Source organism: Lepidochelys kempii, chromosome 3 (genome assembly GCF_965140265.1).
Source record: "Lepidochelys kempii isolate rLepKem1 chromosome 3, rLepKem1.hap2, whole genome shotgun sequence".
Lineage (NCBI taxonomy): Eukaryota > Metazoa > Chordata > Testudines > Cheloniidae > Lepidochelys > Lepidochelys kempii.
In genome coordinates this window covers 89,966,454-89,991,769 of record NC_133258.1, presented here as the reverse complement: position 1 = coordinate 89,991,769, position 25,316 = coordinate 89,966,454, and the positions used below count along the sequence as shown (strand labels likewise).

At 45.1% G+C, this 25,316-nt stretch overlaps 1 protein-coding gene across 3 annotated transcripts in view; it reads right to left on the bottom strand.

The window, feature by feature from the left end:
• Nucleotides 1–22,423, bottom strand: part of DCBLD1 (discoidin, CUB and LCCL domain containing 1) — an 89,670-nt gene extending 67,247 nt beyond the window's left edge. Inside the window, exon 1 of one of the 3 annotated variants that reach the window (XM_073337140.1) lies at nt 22,053–22,423. In XM_073337140.1, coding sequence (XP_073193241.1) covers nt 22,053–22,149 — 97 coding nt within the window. In that variant the 5' untranslated portion in view covers nt 22,150–22,423. The remainder of the gene's footprint in view (nt 1–22,052) is intronic. The other 2 variants (XM_073337139.1, XM_073337138.1) reach the window with 2 other exon arrangements.
• Nucleotides 22,424–25,316: the final 2,893 nt, after the last annotated feature.

Sequence of the window (25,316 nt, the reverse complement as noted above, 5' to 3'; positions counted from 1 at the left end):
TCAGTGATTTCTGCATTAAGCTCCTAACCTCTGGTTGGAGCTATATCAGCGGTCTTCAACCTTTTTAAGCACAAGACCACTTTTTTAATTTAAGTGCAATGCAGTATCTACCTCATCCCTTCCCCAAAACCCCGCTCCACTCACTCCATTCCCCCCCCCCACTCCATCGCTTGCTCTCCCCCCGCCTCACTCACTTTCACCATACTGGGGCACGGGGTTGGGATGTGGGAGGGGGTGCAGGCTCTGGACTGGGGCTGAGGGGTTCAGAGTGTGGGAGGGCGCCCTGGGAAGGAGTTTAGGTGCAGGACTGGACTCAGGGCTGGGGTGCAGGAGGGGGTTCAGGGAGCAAAGGGGTTGGTGCTGGCTCCAGGAGAGGGCTCAGGGATGGGACAGAGGGTTGGGGTGCAGGAGGAGGTTTGGGGTGCAAGGGATTTGGGGTGCTGGCTCTGGGACGGGTCTCAGGGCTGGGGCAGAAGGTTGGGGTCCGGGAGAGGTGCGGGCTCCCACTGGGTGGCGCTTACCATGTGCAGCTCCCAGTGAGCAGCGCAGCGGGGCTAAGGCAGGCTCCCTACCTGCCCCGTGACGCTTCCGGCATGTCGCTGCAACCCCTGGGGGAGGGCACGTGGCTCTGCGCACTGCCCCTCTCTGTAGGCACTGCCCCTGCAGCTCTCATTGGCCGCAGTTCCCTGTTCCTGGCCAATGGGAGCTGCGGGGGCAGTGCCTACAGGCAGGAGCAGCACGTGGAGATCCCCACCTCTCCCCCATGCAGGACTCCGGCCACTTCCGGGAGCTGCGTGGGCCCAAGGCACGCAGGGAGCCTGCCTTAGCCCTGCTGTGCCACTGGACTTTTAGTGGCCGGAGACTGCGTTTGATTGGCTGAGGTTCCGCGATCGGCGAGTTGATTGCGATCTACCAGTTGGTGACCACTGAGCTATAGGGTATCTTTTAGAAAAATATCCAGCCTGGTTTTAAAGACTTCAACTGACAGAAAAGCCACCTTGTGCCTAGGTAAATTTTTCCAGTGGTTAATTACGCAGACCACTAAAACACTTGTACTTTATTTCTAGTCTGAATTTGTTTCCCACAATCCTGCCTGGAAATTAAAGTCAAATATCCTGGTGGAAAAAAATTCCAAAATCAGCACACTCACCCATACACTCACCCTGGCCTTTTTTAAGATGAGATATGAAAGTTGATCAGAAGTCTGAGCAGCAAGAAGGTCTTTGTAAGATAGACACCCATAATGGGAGAGGGGAAAAAAGGAAAATGGCCAGTGGAAGTAAAGAGGGCAAATCAGAACCCGGAAGCATAACAAACTTTAATAAACACAGAACTGATATGTAAGGTCCTGTGGAAAGAAAACCTAAGGGATAAAGGAGTTCAGGAGAGACGACAGTTTCTCAAAGGGACAATACTAAAAGCACAAAAGCAAAGCATCTTGATGCAAAGGAAAGATAGCAAAAGGCCAACATGGCTCCACCAGCAGCTCTTTAATGACCTGAAAATCAAAAAGGAATCCAACAAAAAGTTGAAACCTGGACAAATTGCTAAGGATGAATACAACAGAACAGTGCAAGCATGCAGAGACAAAATCAGAAAGGTTAAGGCACAAGATGAATTACACTTGACAAGGGACATAAACTGCAATAGGAAGAGGTTCTATAAATACATTAGGAGCAAGAGAAAGGTGAAGAAAAGTGCAGCAGGGAAGGAGAGATAATAATTGATGACAGGTGTTTAATGCCTATTTTGCTTCAGTCTTCACTAAAAAGGATAATTGCGAACAGATGCTTAAACACAATTAACAACAAAGGGGAAGGAACACAATCCAGAATAGAGAAAAAACAGGTAAAAGAATATTCAGATAAGTTAGATGTATTTAAGTCAGCAGGGCCTGATAAAATTCATCAGAGGGTACTCAAGGATGTAGTGCCCATCTTTAAAAAAGGGAAGGAGGATGATCCTGGGAACTACAGGCCAGTCAGCCTCACCTCAGTCCCTGGAAAAATCATGGAGCAGGTCCTCAAGGAATCAATTCTGAAGCACTTAGAGGAGAGGAAAGTGATAAGGAACAGTCAGCATGGATTCACCAAGGGCAAGTGATGCCTGACTAATCTAATTGCCTTCTATGACGAGATAACTGGCTCTGTGGATGAGGGGAAAGCGGTGGACGTGTTGTTCCTTGACTTTAGCAAAGCTTTTGACACGGTCTCCCACAGTATTCTTGCCAGCAAGTTAAAGAAGTATGGGCTGGATGAATGGACTATAAGGTGGATAGAAAGCTGGCTAGATAGTCGGGCTCAATGGGTAGTGATCAATGGCTCCATGTCTAGTTGGCAGCCGGTATCAAGTGGATTGCCCCAAGGGTCGGTCCTCAGGCCGGTTTTGTTCAATATAGAATCATAGAATATCAGGGTTGGAAGGGACCTCAGGAGGTCATCTAGTCCAACCCCCTGCTCAAAAGCAGGACCCATACCCAATTAAATCATCCCAGCCAGGGCTTTGTCAAGCCTGACCTTAAAAACCTCTAAGGAAGGAGATTCCACCACCTCCCTAGCTAACGCATTCCAGTGTTTCACCACCCTCCTAGTGAAAAAGTTTTTCCTAATATCCAACCTGAACCTCCCCCACTGCAAGTTGAGACCATTACTCCTTGTCCTGTCCTCTTCCACCACTGAGAATAGTCTAGAACCATCCTCTCTGGAACCACCTCTCAGGTAGTTGAAAGCAGCTATCAAATCCCCCCTCATTCTTCTTTTCTGCAGACTAAACAATCCCAGTGCCCTCAGCCTCTCCTCATAAGTCGTGTTCCAGTCCCCTAATCATTTTTGTTGCCCTCCACTGGACATTTTCCAATTTTTTCACATCCTTCTTGTAGTGTGGGGCCCAAAACTGGACACAGTACTCCAGATGAGGCCTCACCAATGTCGAATAGAGGGGAACGATCACGTCCCTCGATCTGCTCGCTATGCCCTTACTTATACATCCCAAAATGCCATTGGCCTTCTTGGCAACAAGGGCACACTGCTGGCTCATATCCAGCTTCTCGTCCACTGTCACCCCTAGGTCCTTTTCCGCAGAACTGCTGCCTAGCCATTCGGTCCCTAGTCTGTAGCTGTGCACTGGGTTCTTCCGTCCTAAGTGCAGGACCCTGCACTTATCCTTATTGAACCTCATCAGATTTCTTTTGGCCCAATCCTCCAATTTGTCTAGGTCCCTCTGTATCCTATCCCTGCCCTCCATTGTATCTACCACTCCACCCAGTTTAGTATCATCCGCAAATTTGCTGAGAGTGCAATCCACACCATCCTCCAGATCATTTATGAAGATATTGAACAAAACCGGCCCCAGGACCGACCCCTGGGGCACTCCACTTGACACCGGCTGCCAACTAGACATGGAGCCATTGATCACTACCCGTTGAGCCCGACAATCTAGCCAACTTTCTACCCACCTTCTGGTGCATTCATCCAGCCCATACTTCCTTAACTTGCTGACAAGAATACTGTGGGAGACCATGTCAAAAGCTTTGCTAAAGTCAAGATACAATACATCCACTGCTTTCCCTTCATCCACAGAACCAGTAATCTCATCATAGAAGGCGATTAGATTAGTCAGGCATGACCTTCCCTTGGTGAATCCATGCTGACTGTTCCTGATCACTTTCCTCTCATGTAAGTGCTTCAGGATTGATTCTTTGAGGACCTGCTCCATGATTTTCATCTTCATAAATGATCTGGAGGATTGTGTGGATTGCACCCTCAGCAAGATTGCAGATGACACTAAACTGGGAGGAGCGGTAGATACAATGGAGGGCAGGGATAGGATACAGAGGGCCCTAGACAAATTAGAGGACTGGTCCAAAAGAAATCTGATGAGGTTCAACAAGGACATGTGCAGAGTCCTGCACTTAGGATGGAAGAATACCATGCACCGCTACAGACTAGGGACCGAATGGCTAGGCAGCAGTTTGGCAGAAAAGGACCTAGGGGTTACAGTGGACGAGAAGTTGGATATGAGTCAACAGTGTGCTGTTGTTGCCAAGAAGGCCAATGGCATTTTGGGATGTATAAGTAGGGGCATTGACAGCAGATCGAGGGACGTGATCGTTCCCCTCTGTTCGACATTGGTGAGGCCTCATCTGGAGTACTGTGTCCAGTTTTGGGCCCCATACTACAAGAAGGATGTGGAAAAATTGGAAAGAGTCCAGCGGAGGGCAACAAAAATGATTAGGGGACTGGAACACATGACTCATGAGGAGAGGCTGAGGGAACTGGGATTGTTTAGTCTGCGGAAGAGAAGAATGAGGGGGGATTTGATAGCTGCTTTCAACTACCTGAAAGGGGGTTCCAAAGAGGATGGCTCTAGACTGTTCTCAATGGTAGCAGATGACAGAACGAGGAGTAATGGTCTCAAGTTGCAGTGGGGGAGGTTTAGATTGGATATTAGGAAAAACTTTTTCACTAAGAGGGTGGTGAAACACTGGAATGCGTTACCTAGGGAGGTGGTAGAATCTCCTTCCTTAGAGGTTTTTAAGGTCAGGCTTGACAAAGCCCTGGCTGGGATGATTTAACTGGGAATTGGTCCTGCTTTGAGCAGGGGGTTGGACTAGATGACCTCCTGAGGTCCCTTCCAACCCTGATATTCTATGATTCTAAGGAAATAAGTGAAGTAAATCTTAAAACAGTTAGCAATTATCTTCAAGAATTCATGAAGGACAGGTGAAGTCCCAGAGGACTGGAGAAGGGCAAACATAGTACCTATCATTAAAAAGGAGAATAAATAGTTTCTGGGGAATTATAGACAAAAGTCAGCCTAACTTTGATACCTTGAAAGATACTGGAACAAAATTTTTAAAACAATAAGCACTAGAAGATAAACAGAATAATTAATTGACAACATGGATTTGTCAAAAACAAATCATACCAAATCAACAAATCTTGCCTAGTTTTCTTCTTTGACAGGGTTACTGGCATAGTGGATGGGAGGAGGCAGTAGATGTAATGTACCTTGAATTTAGTAATGCTTTTGACACTGACCCATATGACATTCTCATAAGCAAACTAGGGAAACACAATCTAGATCAGATCACTATTAAGATGGGTGCAGAACTGGTTGAAAGACCATACTCAATTATCAATTGTTTGCTGTCAAACTGGGATGATGCATGCAATGGGGTCCTGCAGGGACCTGTCCTGATTCTGGTACTATTCAACACATTTTCATTCATAACCTGGATAATGGAGCGGACAGTATGCTTATAAAAATCTGAAAATTACACAATGCTGGGAAAGAGTTGCAAGCCCTTTTGAGGACAGGATTATAATTCAGAAGGACCCTGACACATTGGAGAACGAGTCTGAATTCAACAAGACAAAATTCAGTAAAGATAAGTGAAGTACTTTGCACTTAGGAAGGAAAAAAAAAAATCAAACACACAACTACAAAACGGAGCATAACCAACTAGGTGGTCGTATTGCTAAAAAGAGCTGGGGATCAGAGTGGATCACAAATTGAATATGAGCCAACAATGGGATGCAGTTGCAAAAAAGGCTAATATTCTGGGGTATATTAATAAGAGTGCTGTAAGTAAGGGCTAGTTTACACAGGACATGCTACAGTGGCTCAGCTGCACCTGCGCCGCTGTAACACGTCTGGTGAAGACGCCGTGTGCCAGGGATCTCAAACTCAAATCACCACAAGGGCCACACGAGGACGAGTACATTGGCCCGAGGGCTGCATCAGTAAAACCTTTTCATACGACGACACAAAAGTATAGTCAAAAATGAAAAAAATGAAGAGTAATATAATATGCTATTAAAAGTCAATGTATTAACTTTTTAAAAACTGTAATGTGAAGAGGGGTTTTAATAAAATATAAACACTCAGTAATGCACCCCACTCAAACGACAACACACACATTTACTTTTAGAATTACTTCCTTTAAAGCCTCCCTCTCTTCCCCCGGCCCCACTCCACCCCTTCCATGAGGCCCCACCCCTGCATCATCCCATTCCAACCCCTTCCCCGAAGTCCCCGCTCCAACTCTGCTCCCTCCCTGCCCCTATTCCAACCCCTTCCCCAAATTTCGCCCCCGCCCTCTGAGCGCACCGCATCTCCGCTTCTTCCCCCTTCCTCCTGGAAAGTCCTCAGTGCCACCAAACAGCTGTTTGGTGGCGGGAAGGGCTGGGAGGTAGGCAGAGGAGTGGGGACACGGTGTGCTTGGAGAGGGGGAGGATGTGCATGGTGGGGGAGCTTGGCTGCCAGTGGAGTCAGCACCTATGGCGGGCCACAGGAAATAACTCCGCAGGCCGCATGTTTGAGACCCCTGCTCTATGCCAACAGGAGACAGCTCTCCCATTGGCATTAATAAATCCACCTCCATGATAGGCAGTACACTATGTCGGCAGGAGAAGCTCTCCCGCCAACATAGCGCTGTCCACACTGGCGATTAGCTCAGTGTAACTTACGCCGGTGGGGGGTGTTACCTAGCAGCTCTGTGTTCTTAGGGAACCAGGATACAGTACCCAGCCTGACTCATGAAAGACCTTCCCCGCCCCCTCCCCAGCCTCTGCTTGAACCAAAGCTGATCAGAAGAAAGATTTACAAAAAGCAATGAAAAGGCAATGGGAGACACACCTAAACCCTTGGGATAAGGATGACAGAATTAAGGAAACTCCCCTAGCCTCATTTACATCGAAGATGGGACAAGAAGGCATCTCCATTAGCATACAGAATGGAGAACAGAGATTCCAAGTCAAGAACCGCATGGAACTCTGGGACCAGAAAAGCAGGAAAGGGGAATCTCTGCTCCAGATATTAATGAACCCACACCTGCACGCACCCAGCTCAGTAGTTATCAGAACAATTCTAGTAATAAATTCTTTATTGGTATCCAAAATAGCAAAGCTCCCTAATTGCATTGTGAGCTCCCGCCAAGGAACACCGGCCAAAGCCAGGAATGATCAGCTCCCACGGTCTAGCCTGAACAAAACAACTTTGGTATACTCCCTTGTTTACACATAAACAAATCTAGTGTTCTCCCTTGAACCATTGTTGTTTCTCTACAAAAACCCCTACCCACGCCCAAGTCAGCGTTTTGATGCCTGGATCCTAAATCTGTATCAGTTCCATAGGGACTTCATCTTCTCCTGACTGATCATGCTGGGGGCTCTGCCTGTCTCCAGCACTCCAGACCCTCAGCTACCATCACCACCTGGGACCCCTGATCGATTCAAGCTTCGTGGAGTGGTGAGAATCAATCAGTCGTGCTCTCTCTCTCGTTTTTTGGTTTCCTCATTCGCTCTGCAGCAACTTTCCTCGTACCCAAGCCAAAAGATCCCTGCAGTGCCCAAAAATCCTGTGGGTTTGCTCATCAAGTGGGTTACTACCAAAACAATTGTAATGTAAAAGTGGGGATAGGGATGTGCTGAACCTATGGCACACGAGGGTGGAAATGCTTGGAAAATGCTTGGAAATGCTGCTTGACACAGCCTACTGAGTCCAGGGACATATAAGGGGTCAGCTTGGGAGTGCTGATTAACCTGGTCCTCTCAGACGCACTTTATTAATGTGTGTGTTTTCATCAGATTTCTCTCCTAGTGGGGGGGGGGGGGAGAAAACCTTTTGTAGTGGTAAACACCCATTTTTTCATGATTTGTATGTATAAGAACATCTTCTGTATTTTCCACTGAATGCATCCGATGAAGTGAGCTGTAGCTCACGAAAGCTTATGCTCAAATAAATTGGTTAGTCTCTAAGGTGCCACAAGTACTCCTTTTCTTTTTGCAAATACAGACTAACACGGCTGTTACTCTGAAACCTATTTAAGTAGCTTGTGGTAGTAATGAGAAACTCAAATACTGCTGATTAAAAAAATGGTTGAAAACAAGGTTTCTGCAGCAACTGATACAGCTGAATCAAAGCTCAGTCAACGTTCTAGTACCAATTAAAGGCAATATTACAGAACACTACTGAGAGGTGGAAGCCATTTCATAGTTGAGCTTCCAACCAACTTCCAAAACAAAGGCCTATTTTAATACCCTGTAACTTTAGCTTGGAAAATTGATTTGGTCTGAAAATTCCCAGATTCACTGTGAAGGCAAAAAGAACACTTCTGCATAGTCTGAAATACATTCATTTAAAGGACATTAACAATTACCCTGATATGGAACTGTCTTGTGTGATGTTTGTCTCTCCAGTAAAGTCTTCCAGAAAAGTTGTGTGCTGGCTATATTTGAAGAAATTATGCAGTAATTTTTGTTGTTGTTGTAATAGATAGTTTGGGGCCCAATCCTGTTCCTACTGAATTCAGTGGAAAGTGTTTTTGTTTGCTTGTTTGAAGTTTGTGTAAAGTTTTCTGATTTGACAAGTTGTGTCATGGCAGAGCATTCAATAAGAACATAACTGTAACAAAGCTAGTCTTGAACCTAAGCCTTTACAGATTCAAGCTAGTGCTTACAACACCAACTAACTCTCAAATATCTACAAATGATGGTGTTATTTCCTTCTACTGTCTTTTCAATAGGTTTCAGAGTAACAGCCGTGTTAGTCTGTATTCGCAAAAAGAAAAGGAGTACTTGTGGCACCTTAGAGACTAACCAATTTATTAGAGCACAAGCTTTCGTGAGCTACAGCTCACTTCATCAGATGCATATCGTGGAAACTGCAGCAGACTTTATATATACACAGAGAATATTTTATCACTGATCAAAACGAATTGATTCTGTATGGAAGATAAACATGTACAGTCTTATTCTCCTCCAATTACACAATATGTGAAAAAATATTATTTCATTAAATTGTGTATATTGCCCTAAAGGTGGCCATCTGTAAAATAAAATCCCTATCCTAAGAACATTACGAGTTAAACTGGGAGGGGAAGAAATTAGTGTTGTGACCTAAAAGGGGAAGGAACAATCACAGAGTCATAGACTTTAAGGTCAGAAGGGACCATCATGATCATCTAGTCTGACCTCCTGCATATTGCAGGACAAAGAACCTCACCCACCCACTCCTATTATAGACCCCCTAACCTCTGGCCAAGTTACTGAAGTCATGATTTAAAGACTTCAAGTTACAGAGAATCCACCATTTACACTAGTTTAAACCTACAAATGATCCATGCCCCATGCTGCAGAGGAAGGCAAAAAATCCCTACGGTCTCTACTAATCTGACCTGGAGGGAAACTCCTTTCCGACCCCAAATATGGTGACCAGATAGACCCTGAGCATGTGGGCAAGATCCATCAGCCAGACATCCAGGAAAGAATTTTCTGTAGTAACTCAGAGCCCTCCCCATCTAGTGTCCCATCACTGGCTGTTGGGGATATTTGCTGCTAGCAGTTGCAGATCAGCTACATGCCATTGTAGGCAGTCTCATCATACCATCCCCTCCATAAACTTATAAAGCTCAGTCTTGACACCAGTTACGGTTTTGCCCCTACTACTCGCCTTGGAAGGCTGCTCAGAATTTCACTCCTCTGATGGTTAGAAACCTTCGTCTAAGTTCAATCCACTTATTGATGGCCAGTTTATATCCATTTGTTCTTATGTCCACATTGGTACTTACCTTAAATAATTCCTCTCCCTCCCTGGTATTTATCCCGCTGATTTATTTATAGAGAGCAATCATATCTCCCTTCAGCCTTCTTTTGGTTAGGCTAAACAAGCCAAGCTCTTTGAGTCTCCTCTCATAAGGTAGGTTTTCCGTGCCTCAGATCATCTTAGTAGCCCTTCTCTGCACCTGTTCCAGTTTGCATTCATCTTTCTTAAACCTGGAAGACCACAATTGCACACAGTATTCCAGATAAGGTCTCACCAATGCCTTGTATAATGGTACTAACACTTCCCAGTCTCTACTGGAAATGCAGTCCTAACATATGTCAGGCAAGGTATTAGCCTTTTACACAGCCTCATCACATCTTCCTGTGATCAACCAATACACCCAGGTCTTGCTCCTCCTTTCTCACTTCCAATTGAAACATCCCCATTTTATAGCAAAAATTCTCGTTGTTAGTCCTTAAGTGCATGACCTTGCACACTGCACTATTACATTTCATCCCATTTTTACCACTCCAGTTTACAAAGTCACCCAGATTATTTTGTATGATATTCTGGCCCTCCTCCATATTGGCAATACTGCCCAACGTTGTGTCATCCAGAAATTTTATTAGCACATTCCCACTTTCTGTGACAAGGTCAGTAATAAAAATGTTAAATAAGATTGGTCCCAAGACCAATCCCTCCGGAACTCCACTAGTAACCTCCTTCCAGCCTGACACTTCACTTTTCATTATGGACCATTGTAGTTTCCCCTTTAACCAGTTCCTTATCCACCTTTCAATTCTCATATTAATCCCTACCTTGTCCAGTTTAACTAATTATTTCCATGTGGAACTCCATCAAATGCCTTACTAAAATGCAGGTACACCTCTACCCCGATATAATGTGAATTCAGATATAACACGGTAAAGCAGCGCTCCGGGGAGCAGGGCTGCTTTACCTCATTATATCCGAATTCATGTTACCGCAAGTGGTTCCTCTGCCCCCCCATCCCAGCTCACCTCCGCTCCGCCTCCTTCCCTGAGCGCGCCGCCACGGCTCCACTTCTCCTTCCTTCCTTCCAGGTTTCCCGCACCAAACAGCTGATCGGCACAGCAAGGCTGGAAGGGAGGGAGGGAGCAGCTGCGGCGTTCTCAGAGGCGGAGGCAGAGCAGAGGTGAGCTGGGGTGGGGAGCAGATCCTCTCCCTACCCTAATATAACACGGTCTCACCTAAAAGACAGTAAGATTTTTTGGTTCCAGAGGACCGCATTATATCGGGGTACAGGTGTATCTTAGATCTACAACACTTCCTTTGTCTAAAAAATCAGTTATCTTCTCAGAGAAGATCAGGTTGGTCTGGCATAATCTAGCTTTTGTAAAATCATGTTGTATTTCATAGAATCATAGAATATCAGGGTTGGAAGGGACCCCAGAAGGTCATCTAGTCCAACCCCCTGCTCGAAGCAGGACCAATTCCCAGTTAAATCAACCCAGCCAGGGCTTTGTCAAGCCTGACCTTAAAAACCTCTAAGGAAGGAGATTCTACCACCTCCCTAGGTAACGCATTCCAGTGTTTCACCACCCTCTTAGTGAAAAAGTTTTTCCTAATATCCAATCTAAACCTCCCCCACTGCAACTTGAGACCATTACTCCTCGTTCTGTCATCTGCTACCATTGAGAACAGTCTAGAGCCATCCTCTTTGGAACCCCCTTTCAGGTAGTTGAAAGCAGCTATCAAATCCCCCCTCATTCTTCTCTTCTGCAGGCTAAACAATCCCAGCTCCCTCAGCCTCTCCTCATAAGTCATGTGTTCCAGTCCCCTAATCATTTTTGTTGCCCTTCGCTGGACTCTCTCCAATTTATCCACATCCTTCTTGTAGTGTGGGGCCCAAAACTGGACACAGTACTCCAGATGAGGCCTCACCAATGTCGAATAGAGGGGAACGATCACGTCCCTCGATCTGCTCGCTATGCCCCTACTTATACATCCCAAAATGCCATTGGCCTTCTTGGCAACAAGGGCACACTGCTGACTCATATCCAGCTTCTCGTCCACTGTCACCCCTAGGTCCTTTTCCGCAGAACTACTGCCTAGCCATTCGGTCCCTAATCTGTAGCTGTGCATTGGGTTCTTCCGTCCTAAGTGCAGGACCCTGCACTTATCCTTATTGAACCTCATCAGATTTCTTTTGGCCCAATCCTCCAATTTGTCTAGGTCTCTCTGTATCCTATCCCTGCCCTCCATTGTATCTACCACTCCTCCCAGTTTAGTATCATCCGCAAATTTGCTGAGAGTGCAATCCACACCATCCTCCAGATCATTTATGAAGATATTGAACAAAACCGGCCCCAGGACCGACCCTTGGGACACTCCACTTGATACCGGCTGCCAACTAGACATGGAGCCATTGATCACTACCCATTGAGCCCGACAATCTAGCCAGCTTTCTACCCACCTTATAGTGCATTCATCCAGCCCATACTTCCTTAACTTGCTGACAAGAATACTGTGGGAGACCGTGTCAAAAGCTTTGCTAAAGTCAAGAAACAATACATCCACTGCTTTCCCTTCATCCACAGAACCAATAATCTCATCATAAAAGGCGATTAGATTTGTCAGGCATGACCTTCCCTTGGTGAATCCATGCTGGCTGTTCCTGATCACTTTCCTCTCATGCAAGTGCTTCAGGATTGATTCTTTGAGGACCTGCTCCATGATTTTTCCAGGGACTGAGGTGAGGCTGACTGGCCTGTAGTTCCCAGGATCCTCCTTCTTCCCTTTTTTAAAGATTGGCACTACATTAGCCTTTTTCCAGTCATCCGGGACTTCCCCGGTTCGCCACGAGTTTTCAAAGATAATGGCCAATGGCTCTGCAATCACAGCCGCCAATTCCTTCAGCACTCTCGGATGCAACTCGTCCGGCCCCATGGACTTGTGCACGTCCAGCTTTTCTAAATAGTCCCTAACCACCTCTATCTCCACAGAGGGCTGGCCATCTCTTCCCCATTTTGTGATGCCCAGCGCAGCAGTCTGGGAGCTGACCTTGTTAGTGAAAACAGAGGCAAAAAAAGCATTGAGTACATTAGCTTTTTCCACATCCTCTGTCACTAGGTTGCCTCCCTCATTCAGTAAGGGGCCCACACTTTCCTTGGCTTTCTTGTTGTTGCCAACATACCTGAAGAAACCCTTCTTGTTACTCTTAACATCTCTGGCTAGCTGCAGCTCCAGGTGCGATTTGGCCCTCCTGATATCATTCCTACATGCCCGAGCAATATTTTTATACTCTTCCCTGGTCATATGTCCAACCTTCCACTTCTTGTAAGCTTCTTTTTTATGTTTAAGATCCGCTAGGATTTCACCATTAAGCCAAGCTGGTCGCCTGCCATATTTACTATTCTTTCGACTCATCGGGATGGTTTGTCCCTGTAACCTCAACAGGGATTCCTTGAAATACAGCCAGCTCTCCTGGACTCCTTTCCCCTTCAAGTTAGTCCCCCAGGGGATCCTGGCCATCCGTTCCCTGAGGGAGTCGAAGTCTGCTTTTCTGAAGTCCAGGGTCCGTATCCTGCTGCTTACCTTTATTTTATCCCATTTACCATTCAAATCTATGTCCTTAACTATTTTCTCTTTCAAAATTTGTTCCAAGACCTTGCATACAATTGTCAAATTAACAGGCCTGTAGTTTCCCAGATCACTTTTCTTCTCCTTTAAATATAGGAATGATATTAGCATTTTCTCTAGTCATATAGTACGACCACGTTTACAGATTCATTAAAAAGCCTTGCTATTGGGCTTGCAATATCATGTGCCAGTTCCTTTAATATTCTTGGATGGAGATTATCCAGGACGCCCCCGATTCATTCCCATTAAGCTGTTTGAGTTTGACTTCCACCTCGGATGTGGAGATTTCTACCTCCATATCCTTGTTCCCATTAGCCACCCTGCCACTATTTCATAGCACTTCATTAGCCTCATTAAAAACTGAGGCAAGGAATTTGTTTAGGTGGTGGGCCATGCCTAGATTATCTTTTATCTCCACCCCATCCTTAGTGGTTAGCAGCGCCACTTCTTCTTTCCTTGTTTTCTTCTTATTTATACGGCTATAGAACCCTTTAATATTGGCTTTAATTCCCTTTGCAAGGTGCAACTCTGCTTGGCTACTGGTATTTCTCACTTTATCCCCACACTTTCTCAGGTTTTGAGAAAGCATCCGGGGAGATGGGACAACAATCTTGATTACAACAATCTGAATAACCATGCTGAGAAGCTTCTTTGGTCCTCCTCTGTTTTGCTTTACAAAACTATCTTGTTAGGCATAGGGATGACAATGGGGAATGCTGAAGTGGAGATTAATTGCATATTACTAGCTGAAAAAAGTGAATTTTGAAGAAAAATCTGAAGGAGTAAGTGAAGTCACTAGGTGCACAAGTTCAGAGAGGCTGTTTGAGGGATACAAAATGGCATGAAAAAGAATGTGGAACTGCAGGAGGAAAAAGCAGCCAAAAGACGCATGAAGGTGAGTAGAGTTGAAGTGAAGGGTCTAGGGCTGAATAGTAGGAAATCAAAGCAAATTTGTAGGCAGTGTTGAAGCAAGAAGAAGCTGAAAATGAAGAACCTGAATGAGACATGGAAGAAGACAGAAAGCCTCTAGAGCGTACTGAAGAAGGGAGTCAGAGTCATATCAGCTGGTGAGGAAGATTATTTTTACTGAGACCAGGTGGGTGCGGTAATATTTTTTTATTGGACCAACTTCTGTTGGTGAGAGACAAGCTTTCGAGCTATATAGACCCTTCTTCAGGTCTGAGAAAAGTCCTGAGGCCAGGTCTATGCTACTCATTTATTTCAGTATAACTACATCACTCAGGGGTGTGAAAAAGCCACTTGCTGTATATCAGAAGGACAGAACTGGTTGTGATGGTGGGGGAGTGGCACTATATGTGAAAGAAAGTGTAGAATCAAATGACAGAATCTCGTAATTCCATGCTCGAATAATAAAAATATAGCAGTGGGATATATTACCCACCATCTGACCAGGATGGTGATAGTGACTGTGAAATGCTCAGGGAGATTAGAAAGGCTATGAAAAAATACAAAAACCCTCAATAATAATGGAGGATTTCAACTATCCCCATATTGACTGGGTACATGTCACCTCAGGATGGGATGCAGACAAAGTTTCTTGACACCTTGAATGACTGCTTCTTGCTACTCCTGGAACCCACAAGAGGAGAGAGAATTCTTGATTTAGTCCTAAGTGGAGCACAGCATCTGGTCCACCATCTGAACTGCTTGGTAGTAGTAACCATAACATAATTAAATTAAACATCCCTGTGACGGGGAAAACACCACAGCAGCCAAACACTGTGGCATTTAATTTCAGAAAGGGGAAAGACACAAAAATGAGGAAGTTAGTTAAACAGAAATTAAAAGGTACAGTGCCAAAAGTGAAACCCCTGCAAGCTGCATGAAAACTTTTCAAAGACACCATAAAAGAGGCTCAACTTAAATGTATACAAATTAAAAAAAACATAGTAAGAGAACCAAAAAAGTGACACCATGGCTAAGCAACAAAGTAAAAGAAGCAGTGAGAGACAAAAAGGCATCCTTTTAAAAGTAGAAGTTAAATCCTAGGAAGGAAAATAGAAAGGAGCATAAACCCTAGCAAATAAAGTATAAAAATATAATTAGGAAGGTCAAAAAAGAATTTGAAGAACAGCTAGCCAAAGACTCAAAAAGTAATAGCAAAATTTTTTTTTAAGTACATCAGAAGCAAGAAGCCTGCTAAACAACCAGTGGGACGATTGAGATTCTAAAGGAGCACTCATGAATAAGACTATTGCAGAGAAACTAAATGAATTCTTTACATCAGCCTTCATGGCTGAGGATGTGAGGGAGATTCCCAAACCTCAGCCATTCTTTCTGGGTGACAAATCTGAGGAACTGTCCCAGATTGAGGTGTCATCAGAGGACTTTTGGAACAACCGATAAAATAAACAGTAATAAGTCACCAGGACCAGATGGTATTCACCCAAGAGTTCTGAAGGAACGCCAATGTGAAATTGCAGCACTACTAACTGTGGTTTGTAACCTATCATTTAAATCAGCTTCTGAACCAATTGACTGGAGGATAACTAATGACATGCCAATTTTTTAAATGGGCTCCAGAGGTGATCCCGACAATTACAGGCTGATAAGCCTGACTTCAGTACCAGGCAAACTGGTTGAAACTATAGTAAAGAACAATATTTTCAGATTTCAGACACATAGATGAACATAATTTGTTGGGGAAGAGTCAACATGTTTTTGTAAAGGGAAATCATGCCTCACCAATCTACTAGAATTCTTTGAGGGGGGTTAACAAGCATGGGGGGATCCAGTGGATATAGTGTACTTAGATTTTCAGAAAGCCTTTGACAAGGTCCCTCACCAAAGGCTCTTAAGCAAAGTAAGCTGTCATGGGATAAGAGGAAAGGTCCTCTCATGGATTGGTAACTGGTTAAAAGATAGGGAATAAATGGTCAGTTGTAAGAATGGAGAGAAGTAGATAGTGGTGTTCCCCAGGGGCCTGTACTGGGACCAGTCCTATTCAACATATTCATAAATGATCTAAAAAAGGGGGTAAACAGTGAGGTGGCAAAATTTGCAGAGGATACAAAACTACTCAAGATAGTTAAGTAGATTACGAAGCGCTACAAAGGGATCTTACAAAACTGGGTGATTGGGCAATAAAATGGCAGATGAAATTCAATATATGGTGCCATTAGAAAGCTTGTAATCCACTAAGTGTGTTCACCCTATTTGTTTGCATGTATTATTTCTATATCTGGAGTTAGGAGAATAAGATAAATTTGAATCACTGATATAAACATATTAAGTGGAGGCCATTAAGGGTGCTTCAGAAACAATCAGTTGTAAATGGCCTTAGTTACTTGAAAGCCTTCCTGTGTACGTGTGGGACAGCCCATTGGGAATGGAAACTAGGGGTCTGACAGTGACATGTGACCATGTCACCTGATAATGAAATCCATCTTAAAACTGGTACTTTTCCATTTAGAAGGAGGGGTGGGGACCCAGAGACAAAAGATTCTCGCCTTGTACCAAAGCTATGAAAGGGGGTAGAGCAGGACAAAAGGGGCTGCCAGTCATGAGAAAACCCCTTCTTTCCACCCGAGATGTCTGCTGGATCTAACGACGACTGTACAGATGCTCCCCGGGTTACACAAGACCCGACTTATGCAAATTTGCACTTACGGAAAAAGTTCCATAAGCCAGAAATAGGATTTTCAAGTTGTGGAAATTTGTGTGTAATATACAGGTATACGTTTCCAACTTACGCAAAATTCGAGTTACACAAGGCTTTCTGGAATGGAACGATTGCGTAAATTGGGGAGGCGTCTGTACCAGGGAAAAGGATTGGGCCCGGACTAGGAAGGAGTCTGGTTCTCTTACTGGGGGTCAAGACCCCACAGGGGGTCATGAGGTTATTACATAAGGGGTCACAAGCTGTCAGCCTCCATCCTAAACCTCACTTTGCCTCCAGCATTTATAATGGTGTTAAATATATAAAAAAGTGTTTTTAATGTATGGGGGGCGGGGGGGAAATCGCACTCAGAGGCTTTCTATGTGAAAGGGGTCACCAGTACAAAAGTTTGAGGATCACTGGTCTAGTCTGTGAAAGAAGCTTATTGGAACATCTCTGAGGGTAAGATATTACCTGTAATCAATTTCTTAATGTATTAGGCTTAGACTTGCGTGTTTTTGCTTTATTTTGCTTGGTGATTTACTTTGTTCTGTCTATTACTTGAAACCACTTAAATCCTACTTTTTACACTTAATAAAATTACTTTTGTTTATTAATAAACCCAGAGTTAAGTGATTAATATTGGGGGGAGCAAACAGCTGTGCATCTCTCTCAATCAGGGTTCTAAAGGGCAAACAATTTATGAATTTACCCTGTATAAGCTTTATATGGAGTAAAACGGATTTATTTAGGGTTTGGATCCCATTGGGGGCTGGGTTTCAGGGTTCTGGAGATAGGTAACTTGCTGAGCAGATTTTAGTTAAAGTCTGCAGCTCTGGGGGCGTGGCCCAGACCTGGGTTTGTGTTGCAGCAGGTTAGTGTGTCTGGCTCAACAAGGCAGGTTCTGGAATCCCAAGGTGGCAGGGAAAACAGGCTCAGAGGTAATTTCAGCACATCAAGTGACAGTCCCAAGGAGATCTTAGTGACTGAACTCATCACAAGGTCCATCAATGGCTATTAGCCAGGATGGTTAACAGGATTAACCAGTTTTTAGGGATGGTTTCCCTAGCCTGTTTGCCAGAAGCTGGGAATGGGCGACAGGGGATGGATCACTTGATGACTACCTGTTCTGTTCATTCCCTCTAGGGCACCTGGCATTGGCCACTTTCATAAGGTGGGATACTGGGCTTGATGGACCTTTGGTCTGACCCAGCATGGCCATTCTTATGTTCTGTACTGACCTTAATGCCCCATGTAGACAGTGCTATGTCCATGGGAGAGCTAAGCCGACAGGAGAGCTCTCTCCTATTAGCTTAGAGCGTCTTCATCAAAGCGCAACAGTGGCGCAGCTGCATCAGATGCAGCGTTTGCAGTGTCCTGACAGTGTCTCAGCTAAATACAAGATTAAACAGATAGTTTAGCATTAGTAGTTAGCACAAATTCTAAGGGACCATTCAAAGTGAAGTAGCCCGTTAAACCCTTGTAGAAAAAGTGGAGTTAGTGTTAGTTTGGTGAGGCATTTTGTATAGAATTAAGGGAAGTCAGTTGAGAAGCAGGGTGGGATAAAGCAGGTGGAAGTGGTAGTCAAGGTGGGAGATGACACGGATATGGGCCATGGGTTTTTCAGCGAAGATGGAGAGGAAGGATGGATGGATTTTGGAGCTACTGAACAGGAAGGAACTGATGAGAAGGTCTGGCAATTTCCCCCCCCCCCAGATATTTATCATCCAGAGACTGATACAAAAAACAAGTACGGCGCTACCAATAAAAACCAGCTCTATTTCTGCTCTCAGCTGCTGGAAAGGAGGACAGTGCCTGGATTAGTGCCAGAGTGCCATTTCTGGACCTTGCTCCTGGACTCCATTGTTTATATAACCCTCTGATTTATAGGTCTCCAACCCTCTCTCTTTCCTCCGCATTTACCAGGTCTAGGCCCCATCATGCAAGGTACTGTAGGACATAATAATGATGGTCCCTGCCTCAAAAAGTTTATTCACTGATGCCCATAGGTTCTACATAGGCCATGTCTACACTACAGGGACTACAGCAGCAAAACTATGGTGCTGTAGCTATGCCAGCAGAATACCATAGTGTAGATGCAGCCTTCAGTGGTGGAATGTGTTTTTTCATCTCTGTAGGAACCCCACCTCCCTGAGCAACAGTAGCTAGATTGATTGAAACATTCTTCCATTGGCCTAGCTACGTCTACATGGGCTATTACATTAACATAGCTATGGAGCTCAGGGATTTTTCATACCCCACAGGGCCACAGCTATGCCAACCTCAATTTTAAGTGGAGGTCAGACCATAGCTGTCTACGAACTCATGAAGACAGAACAACACAGACTGATATTCAGAAGTTGATCTTTGCTTTCATCAGAGCTAGGAATTTTATTTTAAATGTCAGATTGAATTCTACAAGAATAAATCCCACCAGTAATGAGGTAAAGTCCTGTTTCCTCTTTTCCCCCTTGCTTCCCCCCCACAACCTTTTCCAACCGTTAAGGTCCTTTCTTACCCCCCTACAGCCCCTCCCCCCCACCCCCCACTTCTTTTGTAAGTTCTAACAGGAAGAACTTGGCAAGAGCCCAGATGTGCATGGTGGAAAGAAAGAGTCAAATACAACACTAAAGGCTTGTCTACACTGGCACTTTACAGCGCTGCAACTTTCTCGCTCAGGGCTGTTAAAGAACCACCCCCCCCCCCCCCCCGCGTGCAGCAAGTTTCAGTGCTGTAAAGCACCAGTACAGACAGTGCCCCAGTGCTGGGAGCGGCTCCCAGCACTAGTAGCTACTCCCCTCATGGAGGTGCGCCGTGACCACACAAGCCATGTTAAAGCGATGCTGCGGCAGTGCTGTAATGTTGCCAGTATAGACTAGCCCTAAATTAAAAGGAGTACTTGTGGCACCTTAGAGACTAACCAATTTATGTGAGCATAAGCTTTCGTGAGCTGCAGCTCACGAAAGCTTATGCTCACATAAATTGGTTAGTCTCTAAGGTGCCACAAGTACTCCTTTTCTTTTTGTGAATGCAGACTGTCACGGCTGTTACTCTGAAACCTAGCCCTAAATTAGTAATTCTGGGCAACAGGTAAGATAGTTAAATCCTTAACTATGAAAGGAGGGACTGGAGAAGAATTAAGGAGAAAGGTGAGAAGTTCAGGTTTGCCTCCTCTTGATCATGAATTTGAGCTGGTGAAAGGAAATCCAGGAAGAGATACCAGAGTTGAAGATGAGAGGCTGAACAGCTAGGGAGAGAGTGGATTTTGGAGTTTGACAGCAGAGAACAGGCAACCACAATCATGATATCACTGAGGGACAGAACATGTTAAATCTCTAAATCCTTTATTACTCATAAAGAGTCAGAGCTGCACTGTTTTTAGTGGGGCCAAGCCCAGTTAAGCTTAAAAAGATGTTTTCCTTAATTAAAACCAGTTTCCAAACCACCTCACCTCTCCCACAGTTATTCAATGAGTAACAAAGATCCAAGTTTCAGAGACTTCCTCAGACAGTATGTGCTTCTGTAATACATTCCACATCAGAAAAACAGTCCCCACTTACTCTCTGCACATGGAGACCTGGACCCAGATTTTAATGCAAATTGTTATTGCTAAATGACTCTCCCTTGGATTGTGTTTTACAAAAATCTTTTTTAAGTGTTTCATACACCATAACACATTTTGAGTCTCAAAACTGAGTAATGTGCCAAAGGGATGGCATCCAAGAGGGAAATATATATAATATATACAATGGGATTAAGCATACTAAACAGAAAAGAAAAGAGAACACAAGTACTCCTTTTCTTTCTAATCTTTACAATGTAAACCCATACACCATGTCTTTTTGAATCTGTAGCTAGACTGAAATAATAGTACAGAGTGAAGCATATACTTCCCCTATCTTAAGGAGGTGCTATGGTTGCATTTTAATAATTATCACAAACTCCAACATTAATTAACTGCTGGCTGTTAGTGAGTTTTCCTAAGAAAGATGTATGGTTACTCCTGTCATGTGCTGATGATGTTCCATGGCAATAAGGTTGCAAGTTTTGAATGTAACTATATACTCTTTTGATTGTACAGGAAATTAAAATGTTAGCCACTTAAAAATTAGGACAAGCAGGTGAGTATACCATCTGTAATAAAGTTTTATTTGAAGTGTGCTTGCACAGTCTCGTGGGGTTTCTATAAACTTGTTCCAGTAATAATGAAGGCAGTTCTGTTTAATAAGCAAATACACAATTGGATCCATCTGTATACAAAGCTGTATAAACTGCATCAAGGCTATCAGCATAGTGCATGAAAGTTAATAGCACGGAGACTGTGTTCTTTACAAAATTGGTCACTGCACAAGTACTGTACCTTTCAAATGTTCCTCTCTGCGCTTTATAATGTATATCCTCTATCATTGTGTAAGATCAGAGCCAGGCAAAACAGATAACCTTTGCAGAAATTAACTCTGCATATTACCTACAACTTGTTGAGGTCTTTCTTCCTTGTTTATTTAGCTTTAGAATAGAGCTAATTAACCAAAGATTAACAAATCATCGTAGTTACTGTAAGATTGATTACCACTTTAATCCTGCGGATACTCAGACACACAGATAAATCAGGCATGGATTAACCAGGTCAAACTATATACAGCCCTGAGACCAGCTAAGAAACCATAATTCATGGTTAGATTGGCAGGGTTAAGTCTCCCAGCTGCCACAGATAAAGCAAATTGATGAAGTAAGGAGGATCTGACTCGAAGGAGGAAATCCCCTCCCGCAAAACGGCCAAGGGGCAGCATTAGTTGGTAGCCCCATTTTCTTAGCCTTGTCCTCGTGGAGTTCAATGCTACCTTTTGCTCTAGCAAACCAGAGAAGGGATCCCGATTCCGACCCACCACCGGTACGTACGGGTTTGGGAGTTTTCGCAGCTGGGGCGCTAACGGGGCCCCATTCTCTAGCCTTAGATCAACGGCACTAGGTCCTGCTCCTGCTGAGAGGAGCTTGCAGTCTCCTGCCTTGCACACACCACACACCCCCCCGCCCGCCCGCCCACGTGGGTTAGCAAGCCAAGGAGCAAAGGGGAAGCCACTAGGGAAGAAGAGGGAGCAGAAGAAAAACCTCATACTAACCCCCCCCCCCAACACACACAACAAAACACCTGGGCACAGAAGTCAGCGTCGGGGACCAGACTGGGACACAGAGCTGGCTCTGCTGCCCCCCCTCCCCCGGCAGTGCCCCCTACTAGCTCCCCGAGGAGGAGGGGGGGGGGACTCACCCAGCTTCTCCGCCTGCAGCCACGGCGGGGCAGCGAATCCGAGCAGCAGCGCCAGGAGCGCGGAGCGGGCAGCCCGCAGCCCCCCGCTGCAGCCCATGGCTCTGCCTCCCGAGGGGAGGGCGGGGAGCAACTTTCCCCGCTCGCTGCTGCTGCTGCTCCTTCGCCGCCGGGAGCTGCGCTGCCGCCGAGAGGCTCCTGCCAACCCCGGCAGCCGGTGTCTGCGTGTGGCGGGGTCACCCGCCTGGCCCCTGCCCCCGAGGGGCGCTGGGCGAGCGAGGGGCTGCGGTGCGGCCGGCGGCGGCGGCTCCCTCCTGCCCCGCCGCCCGCGTCTCTCTCTCTCTCTCTCTCTTTGGAGAGCGGCGGCAGCTCCGCATCTCTCCTCCCCCTGCCCAGGAGCTGGGGGTGGGGAAAGGAAACCAGAGGCCGGGAAGCACCACGGTTCCCATTGGACAGGGCTGCGGGGCGGCCCCCAGCCTCGCCTCCCCTCCCCTCCCCAGGAGAGGTGCAGGCCAGGGTCCGGCGGGTACAAGTGCCTCTCCCTCGGCTACCGGAGTTGCAGCTGCGGGTCCTTCCTGTCGCGGTGCCCCGCTTGCAGCCCAGCTCGTTGCACGGGACCGTGCAGCTCCGTGGCCATGCTGCGCCTAGTGACCTCCGAGGCCGGCAGGCGCTGCTGCTGGTACAGCCGGGCCGGCCCCAGGAGCCTGGCGGCGTTTGGATCCCGGCGGACCCGGGTGGGGTCATGGCTTCAGCGCGTAGCTCCGGGTTGGGAGGGATAAATTAGGGTTGTTGTTTGGGCCCCGCAAATCAGAATGAAAGTCCTGGAACTTCTAAGGCATTGCAGGTGCTATGAGGGTGATCAGACAGCAAGTGTGAAAAATCGGGACGGGGATGGGTGTAATAGGAGCCTATATAAGAAAAAGCCCCAAATAGCACCGTTACTTGCAGCGGGAGTTAGAGTGACCTTTCTGCTACCGCCATGCAGAACTCAAAGGGTTTAGTTTGGAGGGGTTCATACAAACTTTTTTTCCTCAATTTGGCTCAGCCTGGGTTCGCCCTTTCAGAGTTTCTCTGGGTCTGAGAGTCTGAATCAACCTGAACATTCGGATGAAACCATGTTTTGCCTGGTTTAGTGTAGTAACCCTGCAAAGCCACTGAAGATTGGTTTGCAATATCACCACCTCCAAATGTACAAAACATCAGAGTCATGCTCTCCTAAAATCATGAGATCAGTCTAAATAGTATAAACATACATACACACACACTTTGGTTTTTCTTATTTTCTGCTTGTTGAGCCTTTATGGTGCACACAAGTCACGTTTTCAAGCTTTCCTCTGCAACTATGGGGGCTAAAATTAAAGCTGTTCAGAAATGAAAGCTGACATTGTCACATCACCACTTGTCTCGTGGAGCTGGGGCTTTAAGTACAACACCAAATATTGTGAGAGTTGCAATAAAATCATGAGTGGACAAAACTGAGATTGTGTAACCCTTACTCTTGTGAACAGTAATTCTGTTTACTTCAATGGGGCTGATTGTGTGAATAAGTGAGTAAGGTTTACACAACATAGTCCTGAATGAGCCTGGTTTTTCTACTAGAAAACATAAATTGACCCACGTTCACCAGCAGGTTCACAAACCTGGCCTTGAGTTTCTAGTTTCTAAAACCTGAAACCAAGCCCTTGTCTTCACTAGGTAAAAAGGTGTCTTTTTAACTCCTATTAGCTAACATGTTGAAATCCTAGACGGAGGTTTTCATCTCCAGCTCCTTTGTAATATGAAAAAGCCAGAGCGGCATAAGGGTTGGCTTGAGCTAGTACAGTATGCTAAAAATAAAAGTATGGACAAAGCAGCTCCAGCAGAGACAGGGGCTAGCCAGCCAAGCTCAGACCCAGAGGCTGGGTGGGCTTGAGAGCCTGAGCTGCATCATCCATAGTATTTTTAGTGTGATTGCTCAAGCTGAGCTAGGGCGAATTTGTCTACCTAGGCTGGGAAGCTCATTGCAAGCTTTAACAGACATACCCTAAAGAGGCTCCAGTTGTGGGAGGATTCCCTCAGTGCAGACACTGGGAACCTGTTGCTTAACAGACCTCTTGCCAAATATGTATTGGGATCAGGGCTTTAATGTGCAATGTTATGGCTCATGAAGATTTTGGGGAGTGCTGCTCCAGCTCCAGGACACCACAGTAATTTACAAAGGCCCCCAGGGCGGTCTTCTCTAAATTATGCAGGGATCGCAGAGCAGCCAAGAATTGGGAGGGCACAAAGATTATAATATGTTATGTTAATAAACCATATCTTATAATAAAGGCTTTTCATGACAGGGCTGCTATTATTTTGGTAAATTTAAAGGTAGTATTTTGGAAATAATTGTACTTAACTAACTTGTGTGCTAACCAACTTTGATAAGCATTTGTTTCAATAGGGATATTCTATAAATGTTGTTGTCTTTTGGTTTTAACTATGCAAAATAATTGCATCCAAGACATGTTTACTAAGTGTGTTTGCACAGTGTAATTGATAAGATAAATTATCCTTGTTGGATACATTGAACACAGGTTTTTGGTTTGGGGTTTTTAATCTCTGTCCTGGGAATGAGCACTTGAGATCTAGCTTGAAATATCATTGTGGGGAAGCAGTATAAGGTAGAACGTTTATTACTACACCAATTTAATAGTCAAACTAATTCTCATTAGATTTCATCAGTGCAATGCCAGATGATTTCTCACTAAACCAACTAACTTGTTAGGGACTAACCTGTGGAGCCTGTTGGCATTGAGACTGTCAAGTCTAGTCTTTCATAGACAACTTGCAAAAAAAAAGGGGGGGGGGTATTTCTGTGTAAACAGACCTGTTTCTGTTCTCATCAGTTTTCCCACCATACGTCAGAAGTAACTCCACAGAATTCAGTGGCGTTCTGTTGAAGTAACCTTGATGTAAGGGAGAGGAAATCAAGTCAAGACTGGATTTTAAAAAAAAATTGATACAATATTGGTAGGAATATGTGACCAGATAAACTTCAATATTGCATCAACACTTGCAAATTAGATTGTACATAATGGAAAAAAGTGGGGGGAGATGGAATAAGCAGAAACACACAAAGTTTAGAGGAGAATATTTTTCCTTTGAAAGAGTTGCAGAGATAGGAGACAGAGTTATAGAAGAAATAACACTGTTATAAATGATTCAGGAAAATGACTGAGACACTTGTCAAGAATGGACCCAGAAAAGATACCATACATGTCAATACATACCAGAGTGCAAGGA